Raw genomic sequence first — 12,710 nt, forward strand, 5'->3', positions numbered from 1 at the left:
CTACGACTGGCCCACTTTGTTGCTGCTGACGTCCACAACGATGAGGATGGCGAAGACAACTTCAAGCAGCTGTGTGAGAAACATAATTACATACTTAATATGTTAATGGAGTCATGCATGACCAATGAAAACTAGTATGCCTACCAATCTATGGCATCTCAATTCGCTGTGCAGAGTTTCGTCCCTTAGACATGTCAGGATATGTGGTGGTGGGTTCGACTCCAATATTTGAACTGGTGGTTCTCATTGGTTTGTCTGCACCATACTCGTGATCGTTGATTTCATCACAACGTTAAAAGTCCCATTCACTCACTCACTCACTCAGCAGCAGGACGAGTATACCGACAAGACCAACAATAGTCTGTTTTCTCCCTATACTCACCAGCAGGGCGAGTATACCGACAAGACCAACAATAGTCCATTTTCGCCTATACTAACCAGCAGGACGAGTATACTGACAAGACCAACAACAGTCCATTTTCTCCCTATACTCATCAGCAGGAGGAGTATACCGACAAGACCAACAATGGTCCATTTTCACTTATACTCACCAGCAGGACGAGTATACCGACAAGACCAACAATGGCCCATTTTCACTTATACTCACCAGCAGGACGAGTATACCGACGAGACCAACAATCGCCCATGTTTTTGAGTTCTGGATCATGTCTTGTAGTTTTTCATAGCAGCCCTGCGCAGGGGGAAAACATCATAGTCAATATCGCGGGTATCACATGAGTAGCAAACTGATACCGCCTCTCCGTATGTTAATACATAAATAACGGAGCTGAGACGCCAGGGTCGCCTGTGCGATCTTGTCAATACGTTACCCCCAGGAAGAGAAACCTATAACGAACTGTCCTTCACAAAGACAGGACTAGACAGTGATGGTGGAGGCACCATGTCAGTCCCTTTGTAAGAAGCTGCTAGCTCGGCAATACAGGGGCGTGAAGTTCAAATGGCAGTAACTGAATGTCACAACTGACCAGATGACATGGGTCGTCAGCATGAGTGAGTGCAGCCGTGCCCCGATGACGTCAGCTAAGCACTCAGGACACACTGACTGACTGACTCATTCACTCATTGACCCATTGGCTCAATGACTGACTGACTTACCTACTGACTCACTCACTGACTCTCTAACTAACTCACTCACTGACTGACTCATTTGCTGACTGACTAACTCACTCACTCACTGACTCATTGGCTCACTGACTGACTCATTGGCTCACTGACTGACTCACTGAGTGACTCATTGGCTCACTCACTGACTGACTCACTGAATCACTGACTGACTCACTGACTCACTCGCACTGGTTCACTCACCGTTTGTTGGATATCTGTAGCTTTCCTGTTTGTTAAACATTCCTTTCCCAACTCCTTACAGCATGTCACAGGAACCTCCTTAAAGTCCGCTGTCACGTTCTTGACGAAGTCCGACGGCCCCGTGAACCCACAGCAATGCATCTGACAACCAATGAGAACTACTAGTGTTGAAGTTGTAATAATGATTCCAGTAAACAATTATTTTTGTCATGTTTACTGTACATGTTTACATGGAGATGCTCTTACACATAACAATCGCACCATGCTTCAAGGAGTGACGTATCTCTTCTGTATGCAGGTTATATCCCAATCACACCAAACTAGTTCTCAATACGTTCGAGAAAATGTTGTCCAACGGGCTCCAACTGTGTATGAACGTAGTGGACGTAGTAACAACTATTGACAGTCTTTTTACGAACTTCATGGACGGGCTCGGACGGGGAGGGTGCATTAGGACTTTGAGTCTACTCAAAAAAAATTCTCGTCCATCCGGTTCTGCAATTAGTCGGATTGACAACGTATTTAAAACGAGAAAGACGTATTACGAACGGAACTGCCGTACTTCGAACGGAATTGTTACGACGTGGTGCAGTCCAACATAAATTGCAGTAGGTGTGCACACCGACCGGGCCGACTTCTCTTTGGATGAAGACTGGCTACAACGCGCTAGGTATCCATAGGAGTCGGGCCAGGACGGGCCAGGACGCGAACACACGCACTTGGGACGAGATGAGGACATACTGCGAACGAATTGGTCGGGTTAAGAATTAGTTAGAACTGGCTTCGACGTATTGTGAACGAGGTAGAACGAGGTTGAACTGGTTAAGACTGACTGACTGAGTATGTTTTTACGCCGCTTTTAGCAATATTCCAGCAATATCACGGCGGGTAACTGGTTAAGAACGGGTTGAGATCGGCTACGGACGTGCTCGAACTGCTCCGAAACGTTGTCGGGATGAGGTGAACGGGCACTTTTTCACGATCAGTGTCCTCGTCCTCCCTAAAATGTCCATACAACCGTTACAGCGTGGACTAAACATTGTCCTCGTCCTCCCTTGAATATCGATACACCCCTTACAGCATGGACTAAACATTGTCCCCTTCCACCCTGGAATGACCATACACCCCTTACAGCATGGACTAAACATTGTCCTCGTACTCCCTGGAATGTCCACACACCCCTACAGCGTGGACTAAACATTGTCCTCGTCCTCCCTGGAATGTCCATACACCCTATACAGCATGGACTAAACATTGTCCTCGTCCTCCCTGGAATGTCCATACACCCCTACATCGTGGACTAAACATTGTCCTCGACCTCCCTGTAATGTCCAAAAACCCCTTACAGAATGGACAAAACATTGTCCTCGTCCTCCCTGGAATGCCCATAAACCATACTCAGCATGGACTAAACATTGTCCTCGTCCTTCCTGGAATGTCCATACACCTCTTACATCGCGGACTAAACATTGTCCTCGTCCTTCCTGGAATGTCCATACACCTCTTACATCGTGGACTAAGCATTGTCCTCGTCCTTCCTGGAATGCCCATACACCCCTTACAGCGTGGACTAAACATTGTCCTCGTCCTCCCTGGAATGTCCATACACTCTTACAGCGCGGACTAAACATTGTCCTCATCCTCCCTGGAATGTCCATACACCCCATATAGCGTGGACTTAACATTGTCCTCGTTCTCCCTGGAATGTCCATACACCCCGTACAGCGTGGACAAAACATTGTCCTCGTCCTCCCTGGAATGTCCATACACCCTATACAGCATGGACTAAACATTGTCCTCGTCCTTCCTGGAATGTCCATACACCTCTTACATTGCGGACTAAACATTGTCCTCGTCCTTCCTGGAATGTCCATACACCTCTTACATTGCGGACTAAACATTGTCCTCGTCCTTCCTGGAATGTCCATACACCTCTTACATTGCGGACTAAGCATTGTCCTCGTCCTTTCTGGAATGTCCATACACCTCTTACATTGCGGACTAAACATTGTCCTCGTCCTTCCTGGAATGTCCATACACCTCTTACATCGCGGACTAAGCATTGTCCTCGTCCTTCCTAGAATGTCCATACACCTCTTACATCGAGGACTAAACATTGTCCTCGTCCTCCCTGGAATGTCCATACACCCCTTACAGAGTGGACTAAACATTGTCCTCGTCCTCCCTGGAATGTTCATACACCCCATACAGCGTGGACTAAACATTGTCCTCGTCCTTCCTGGAACGTCCCTACACCCTATGCAGTGTAGACTAAACATTGTCCTCGTCCTCCCTCGAATGTCCTTACACCCCATACAGCGTGGACTAAACATTGTCCTCGTCCTCCCTAGAATGTCCATACACCCCTTACAGCGTGGACTAGACATTGTTCTCGTCCTCCATCGAATGTCCATACACTCTTACAGCGTGGACTAAACATTGTCCTCGTCCTCCATCGAATGTCCATACACCCCATACAGCGTGGACTAGACATTGTCCTCGTCCTCCCTAGAATGTCCATACACTCTTAAAGCGTGGACAACACAGTGTCTTCGTCCTCCCTGGAATGTCCATACACCCCATACAGCGTGGACTAGACATTTTCCTTGTCCTTCCTAGAATGTCCATACACCCACTACAACATAGACTAAACATTGGCTTCGTCCTCCCTGGAATGTCCATACACCCCTTCCATACACCCTATACAGCTTTGACTAAACATTGTCCTCGTCCTTCCTGGAATGTCCATACACCCCTACAGCTTTGACTAAACATTGTCCTCGTCCTCCCTAGAATGTCCATACACCCCTTACAGCGTGGACTAGACATTGTTCTCGTCCTCCATCGAATGTCCATACACTCTTACAGCGTGGACTAAACATTGTCCTCGTCCTCCATCGAATGTTCATACACCCCATACAGCGTGGACTAGACATTGTCCTCGTCCTCCCTAGAATGTCGATACACACCTACAGCGTGGACTAAACATTGTCCTCGCCCTCCCTGGAATGTCCATACACCCCTTCCATACACCCCTACAGCGTTGACTAAACATTGTCCTCGTCCTTCCTGGAATGTCCATACACCCCTACAGCGTGGACTAAACATTGTCCTCGTCCTTCCTGGAATGTCCATACTCAACAGTGTCCTTGTTCTGCATTGCCTTGAATGTCCATAGACCCCTTACAGCATAGACAACACAGTGTCCTTGTCATTCCTGGAATGTCCATACACCCGCTACAGCGTTGACGAAAGAGAAGGATGTCCGCACATGTACACTGTCATAATATACTGAACAACAAATGTTCCTGTGACATTAAATAAGATTTTTAATGAAAAGTTATGTTTTTTTTACCAAATTCTGAAACAATTTCGGTTTGCAACAGAGAGTTGCAAGTTGAGATGCAAGCAACACATATTCGTCTCATGGAATGGACCAGAGGTCGCACAAATTCCTGTGGGATAGCTGTCCATATCTGCTGGAGCATGTTTCGAAGTTCCTGGAGTGTCTGTGGAACACTTGGTTGATGTCGAAGGCGCCGTTCCATCTCATCCCCCCATATGTACTCGATTGTCGAGAGATCAGGCCAGCGAGCCGGCCAGTTGATGACATGCATGTTGTTTTGTTGAGGAGAATCCTTAACAAGTCCAGCAATATGAGGCGGGGCGTTGTCATGTTGAAAGGTAATGCCTGGGCCATGACGACGCCAAAACGGTAGATCAACATGGTCGATGATCTCGTCGCGGTAGCGCTGTCCATTGAGATTTCCCTCAACCAGTATCAAACGGGCCCACTGTCTTGCTGTAATCCCACCCATACCATAACGCTGCCGCCCCCGAACCGATCTTCTCCCATGACACAATGATTGACGTAACGTTTACCTTGACGTCGGTACACGCCAATCCGTCCATCGCTAAGGTGAAAACGAAACTCGTCAGTGAATAGAACTTGTCCCCACTGCATGGCCATCCAGCGTAGACGCTGTCTGCACCATTGTAGACGTGCTTGACGGTGGTTTCCTGTCAAAATGGGACGTCTGGCGAGTCTTTTGGCGACAATCCCTGCACATCTGAGGCGACGACATACGGTTTGTGAAGATATTCGTCGAAGGCCAGGGATGCTTCTTGCAGTCACTGTTGCTGGCAGGAATCGATTTCGTAGGTGTGTTGTTCGAAATCCAGTTGTCTTGTGGATTATTGGTTACGCGTGGCCTGCCACTCCGAGGATGGTCTCTGACTTCATTCGTCTGTTGCCAACGTTGCCATAAACACCAAATGGTGTTTTTGTGGACGTTGAATTGTCTTGCAACATCACATTGACTCGATCCTGCTTCAAGCATACCAATGGCTCGCAGACGCTCATTTTCGGACAGGCGTGGCATTTCATAATGTTGAATAATTGCGTAATTTTGTTGTTTTTCTGAGTGGTTGTTGTCAGCACGATGCTTAACAATGCATATGGTATCCCGTTAACACACTAGTTTTCATACCCATTCTTGGGTAGTGAAATGCATGGGGCTTGCACAAAAGTCAACTTTTGCATGGAATGCAGACTTTTCTATAGCAGTTGCGACTTGATTACCTACATGTACTACAATATCGAAAACCAAACTTTACTTGTTTGAAAAAAACACTAAAATATTGGTGTCACAGGAACTTTTGTTGTTGAGTATATGTTCAAACATTGCATTGATGTTTAGTATTGTTGGTGGCCTATATAGTAAAATTGGCATCATTACCTCAAAGGGGCGATCGCGTAGCCAAGTGGTAAAAGCGTTTGCTCATCACACCAAAGACCGTTCGATTCTCCATGTGGTAACAATGTGTGAAGCCCATTTCGTGTGTCCTCCGCCGTGATATTGCTGTAATAATGCTAAAAGCGGCGTAAAACCATACTCACTCAAACATTACCTTAAGAGCAAGGACATTCGTGATCTGTATGAATGCTCCATCCTTGTGGGAAGCGTATTCGGCTTTGGTCTTCGCCACCAGGGAGCTGCGGATGGTGTTGTGAAGCTGCAGAACAGAAACGTGACAGTATTGAGTGTATTGTCAGTAAGTATTATTGGGGGCACGGGTAACCCAGTCGTCTAAGGCGCCGCGATTCGCTGTGCAGAGTTGCGTCCCTTGGGCACGCCAGAAACCTATGATTGTGGGTTCGAATCCCGGTTCGCCCCGATTATGTTTCTTGGTTTGTCAGCACTATACCCGTGCTCATGGGTTTCACCGAAGTGGTACACGTCTGAGACCTGCATCACTTCGGGCTTTCCTCCCACATTAAGCTGACACGCCGTGTTATAACTGGAATAATATTAAAAGCGGCGTTAAACCCAACTCACTCACTCACTAAGTATTAGTGTGGTATTGTACGTGCCATAAGTGTGCTTGCAGTGAGTTCGTGTGGATCGGTGAGTGTGCGTGCGGTAATTGCGGTAATTGAGCGTGCGGTAAGTGTGCATGCGGTTATTGACCGTGCGGTAGTGAGTGTGCGGTAAGTGTGCGCGCGGTTAGTGTACATGCGCTAAAGTACTACTTGCTGTCTGCTATTCTGTGTCTGATACGTTACGTTGAGTGCGTACAGTCGAGTACAGATGATGTACTCACCACGGAGTCCTTGACGAGAAACAGGGCACCTATGACCGCTATCCCCACGATCAGGAGAATCACCACAATGACAAACTGGAATCATCGGGAAGACAGGTGTGAATACAGGTGTTAAAACAGGTGTGAATACAGGTGTAAATACAGGTGTGAATACAGGTATTAAAACAGGTGTGAATACAGGTGTAAATACAGGTGTGAATACAGGTGTTAAAACAGGTGTGAATACAGGTGTAAATACAGGTCCGAATACAGGTGTTAAAACAGGTGTGAATACAGGTGTGAATACAGGTGTTAAAACAGGTGTAAATACAGGTGTGAATACAGGTGTAAATACAGCTGTAAATATAGGTGTGAATACAGGTGTTAAAACAGGTGTAAATACAGGCGTGAATACAGGTGTAAATACAGGTGTGAATACAGGTGTAAATACAGGTGTGAATACAGGTGTAAATACAGGTGTTAAAACAGGTGTGAATACAGGTGTGAATACAGGTGTCTAAACAGTTGTGAATACAGGTGTAAATACAAGTGTAAATACAGGTGTTAAAACAGGTGTGAATACAAGTGTGAATACAGGTGTTAAAACAGGTGTGAATACAGGTGGTATAAAAGGTGTGAATTTCAGGTGGTAAAACAGGTGTGAATACAGGTGTAGATACAAGTGTAAATACAGGTGGTGAAATAGCTGTGGATACAGGTTTGAATACAGGTATTAAAACAGGTGTGACTATAAATGAGAAGACAGGTGAGCACACAAGTCTGAATAAAGATTTCAATAACGATGTGAACGATGCTTAGAATACAGGGTGCTGTTGTCCAAACGATCTTAGCGCTGAGGTGATCTTAACTCCTAAACCATAGCCATAACTCAACAACAAAAGTTCCTGTGAGACCAATATTTTAGTGTATTTTTCAAACAAGTAAAGTTTGGTTTTCGATATTGTAGTACATGTATGGAATCAAGTCACAAAAACGCAACTGCTATAGAAAAGCATGCATTCCATTCAAAAGTTGACTTCTGTGCAAGCCCCATGCATTTCACTACCCAAGAATGGATATAAAAACATGTGCGTTAACGGGATTCCATATGCATTGTTAAGCATCCTGCTGACAACAACCACTCAGAAAAACAACAAATTCAAGCAATTATTCAACGTTACGAAATGCCACGCCTGTCCAAAAATCAGCGTCTGCGAGCCATTGGTATGCTTGAAGCAGAATCCAGTCAACGTGATGTTGCAGGACAATTTGACGTCCACAGAAACAACATTTGTTTTTCCGCAACGTTGGCAACAGACGAATGCAGTCAGAGACCATCCTCGGAGTGGCAGGCCACGCGTAACCAATAATCCACAAGACAACTGGATTCGAACAACACACCTACGAAATCGATTCCAGCCAGCAACAGTGACTGCAAGAAGCATCCCTGGCCTTCGACGAATATCTTCACAAACCGTATGTCGTCGCCTCAGATGTGCAGGGATTGTCGCCAGAAGACCCGCCAGACGTCCCATTTTGACAGGAAACAACCGTCAAGCACGTCTACAGTGGTGCAGACAGCGTCTATGCTGGATGGCCATGCAGTGGGGACAAGTTCTATTCACTGACGAGTCTCATTTTCACCTCAGCCACAGCGATGGACGGATTGGGGTGTAGCGACGTCGAGGTGAATGTTACGTCAATCATTGTGTCATGGAAGAAGATCGGGGGCGGCAGCGTTATGGTATGGGTGGGATTACAGCAAGACAGATGACCCGTTTGATAGTGGTAGAGGGAAATCTCAAAGAACAGCGCTACCGCGACGAGATCATCGACCATGTTGATCTACCGTTTTGGCGTCGTCATGGCCCAGGCATTACCTTTCAACATGACAACGCCCGGCCTCATATTGCTCGACTTTTTCAGGATTCCCTTCAACAAGCAACGTGAATGTCATCAACTGGCCGGCTCGCTCGCCTGATCTCTCACCAATCGAGCACATGTGGGATGATATGGACCGGCGCCTTCGACGTCAACCAAGTGTTCCACAGACACTCCAGGAACTTCGAAACATGCTCCAGCAGATATGGACAGATATCCCACAGGACTTTGTGCGATGCCTGGTCCATTCCATGAGACAAAGATGTGTTGCTTGCATCGCAACCAGAGATGGACATACATGCTATTGATTTGTAAATTGACACTTTGGCATGTTCATGTTTTTTTGTATGAAAACACGCATTTTCTGAAGTCAGTATGGCAAATTAAACCATTTGAACACTTACAGGAGTCTTTTATCTGTTGCAAACCGAATTTGTTTCAGATTTGGTACAAAACATAACTTTGCATTAAATCATTTTCAATGTCACAGGAACTTTTGTTGTTTAGTATAAATACTCAGGACGAGTCTTTCGAATGTTCTGTATACAGGTCTCAATACTGGTTTGAATACAAATGAAAATATAGTGTGAATGTATATATGTCAATACACGTGTGAATGCAGATCTAAATACTTATCGTAATACATACAATATTGTTATGCTCAAAAATGTTTGACAAATTTGCTTTCAAATATAACTTTATATTCCTGAATCACTTGTGTATATATCAACTTGTTGAAATATTGCCGATGAGACGTAAACTTTTAACTCACTCTCACTTACTAATGCATGCGAGAATACTGGGTTCGATACAAGTACAGTAAACTACGGTTATAACGAACTCAAAGGGGCCAATAATTTTACTTCGTGGTAACCGTAGATCGTTATAAGCATATGTATAACATACATGCAACAGTGACCGGGACAAAGAAAACAAGTTCGTCTTATCCGTCAGTTCGTTATAAACGTGTTCGTTATAAACGTAGTTTACTGTATCGGGGACGGTGGACGGGTGACGAGCGACTTACCACGACAAGGAAAGGTCTCCACTTACAACACGCTCCGCAGCACGCCAGGAAGGAGATGCAGAACAGCACAGCCCCCAGCACCAGCAGCACCGTTGCGACATCGCCTACCACTGGCATGAAGCTGAGCGTGTCAGGTATGGGGATGGTAGGCACGGTGTAGCTTGCAGGGAGACCTGTAGGACCTGGAGGAGCCGTGGGTATCGCGGACTGTGCCCCGGCCAGGATGAAACCCATCAACGTTTCTGGCGTGAACTTCAGTATTGCCCCGACAGCCAGCAGTGCCAGGGAAATCACCTGAAACGTACGGAACGTGATATACGGTGATACCGTCTCAACATGAGGTGAGGTGAAATGGGGTTTAACGTCGCGTCCAGGATTATTGCAGTTTTATAGCGATGTGCATGTACGTGTGAGTGTGTGTTGCTGCTTGTACTAGTCCGGACTGATGTCGATTTATAGTGCTAGCTCACTGAGATACCATGCCGCAGTTTAACATGAATACCCAACTCAGACACAGTATACTGACTCCGAGCCGACCAGTCCTTGTTTTAGCCCCTTAATGCCGAGCGCCAGACAGGGAAACAACAAGTACCATCTTTTAACGTCTTTTGGTATGACGCGGTCGGGGATCGAACCCCGGAACTTCCGCTTTACCACTAGACCATGGAGGCGGTCATCTCAACATGATATACAGTGATACCGCCTCAACATGATATACAGTGATACCGCCTCAACAAGATATACAGTGATACCACCTTAACATGATATACAGTGATACCACCTCAACAAGATATACTTTGATACCGCCTAAACATGATCACCGGGGATCGGGGAGATCACCGCCCTGATCGTGGAGTGAGTAATGTTTAACAACAGCCTGTCTGACAAAGGGGAGATAACCGCCCTGATCGTGAAGTGAGTTATGTCTAACAACAGCCTGTCTGACAAAGGGGAGATAACCGCCCTGCTCGGCGAGTGAGTGATGCGTAACACCGATGCCAGCGATGTGACGATGGAGGACATTGGTCACATGTTAGTGACCCTGGTGAATGTCACAGGGTTTGAATCAATAATTGTATAGATTAAAAGCGTTGACTATACAGTAAACACATAGAGGCAGGCTGAGGCTTCTTGTCTAAACGACAGTTATACTGAACAATGTTCACAATGTACAACATAAAGTATCCAGTTATCACACGTGATGTGCAGTAATGTACGTAAAGGTGTTTTTATAAGTATTTATAACTCCCAGAGTAAGCTTCACAAACAAAAAACATTTGAACATCATATTCAGGCCATCCACGAAAATAAATCCAAATAAAGAAAATCCAAATAAAATTGTTCAGACGTCGACTAAATAACAACTGCTTCTTAACTAGTTATATATTGTGAACATATCTTGCACGTTGTTTTCAGTATGATTGTAGTTTATACAAGTAGCCGTGTTTTAGATCAAAGTCAATATTGACACAAAACCCAGTGACATTCACCAGGATCAGAAACATGTGCTCACTGGGGGAAGGTGGGGTGAAATGGGGTTTTACGTCGCGTCCTAGATTATTGCACTTATATAGCGACGTGCATGCATGCTGCTTGTACTAGTCCGGACTGATGCCAGTTGAAAGCGCTAGCTCACTGAGATACAATGCCGCAGTTTAACATGAATACCCCACTCAGACACAGTATACTAGCATCTATTCCAAATCTCAAAATTCCCAAATTCTATATAAGCAACCCCTAAAGCCCCCTCTTGGGTTGCACAGACCACCCTCGCCCCTTTCGGAAACACATTAAATGGCCTGGCCGGGCCCGTGTGCGAAATACGCATCAGTCGGAAAGCGCACGTTAAATCTCCAAAGTAAGTAAGTAAGTAAGCAGTATACTAACTCCGAGCCGACCAGTCCTTGTTTTAGCCCCTCAATGCCGAGCGCCAGACAGGGTAACAACAAGTACCATCTTTTAACGTCTTTTTGTATGACGCGGCCGGGGATCAAACCCCGAACTTATATACGTAACACATGAGTCGTACAAGGATAAACAGTTTTAATCGACAAACCCTCAGAATCACCAAACAAAAAATAAATATGTCAAAATCTAGATGTATTGATATTCATATCGTATCACACTCACCAAAAATAGTAGATTCAAGATGACGAGGACGAGTCGTCCAAGGGAACTACAGCCACCCATGTTGACAGCTGGGGAACACTACACAGTCTCCTCTCTCTGGGATCGTTGTCCAAGATGTTGTCACGTTGCTAAGCGCGACAACTGCACTTCAATCCTTTAAAAAATACAACCACACCGTTTAACCCCAACCAGAACATGTAATGATACGTTTATCAATACCCATCTTTTCCAATAAAACTTCATTTAATTTTAAACAGAAATGTTTAAAAATCAACCTGTTTAAGAAAACAGAAGGTTATTCCAAGTGAGCTGATAGGATCCAATACACCTGTACAGTGGCTCCAGGAAGTGTTGAGGCGCGTGACGACAATGCGTTGAGTTGCAGGGGTGCGTGGTGGGGTATTGTGAGATAAGCTGTACTCTGTGCCGACTGTGTTATCTGATTGGCATGGGAACACCTCGTTTGTCACCTGTGTCTGATAACCTCACGTCACAAGGGTTATTAGCTTTTCTACACCCGCTGCAGATATGCCGGCAATAAACCAGCTTCAACTCCGTCTCAGATCTGAATTTCAAAAGTTAAATAAAACTCCCCGGTAGATATTGCTCGTTCCGAGGGAGTAAGTCAGTGGGCGAGTGTTGTTTTACGCCGCTTTTAGCAATATGTCAACATTGTCACAGTGGTGAACACCAGAAATGGGCTCCACATAATGTACCCATGTTGGGAATCGAACCCGGGTCTTCGGCGTGACGAGCGAACACT

The 12,710-nt window shown here is 45.6% G+C and overlaps 1 protein-coding gene across 1 annotated transcript; it reads right to left on the reverse strand.

The window, feature by feature from the left end:
• LOC139458121 (CD63 antigen-like) lies at window positions 1–12,007 on the reverse strand. The gene is made up of 7 exons (XM_071239428.1): window positions 11,948–12,007; window positions 9,818–10,111; window positions 6,931–7,005; window positions 6,238–6,342; window positions 1,327–1,467; window positions 608–691; window positions 1–69 (listed from the first exon to the last, which is right to left on the reverse strand). The coding sequence occupies exons 1-7, from the start codon at window positions 12,005–12,007 to the stop codon at window positions 1–3; spliced, it is 828 nt and encodes a 275-aa protein (XP_071095529.1).
• Window positions 12,008–12,710: the final 703 nt, after the last annotated feature.

The sequence above is a fragment of the Haliotis cracherodii genome, unplaced genomic scaffold (genome assembly GCF_022045235.1).
Source record: "Haliotis cracherodii isolate W230 unplaced genomic scaffold, xgHalCrac1.p SCAF_12, whole genome shotgun sequence".
NCBI lineage: Eukaryota > Metazoa > Mollusca > Gastropoda > Lepetellida > Haliotidae > Haliotis > Haliotis cracherodii.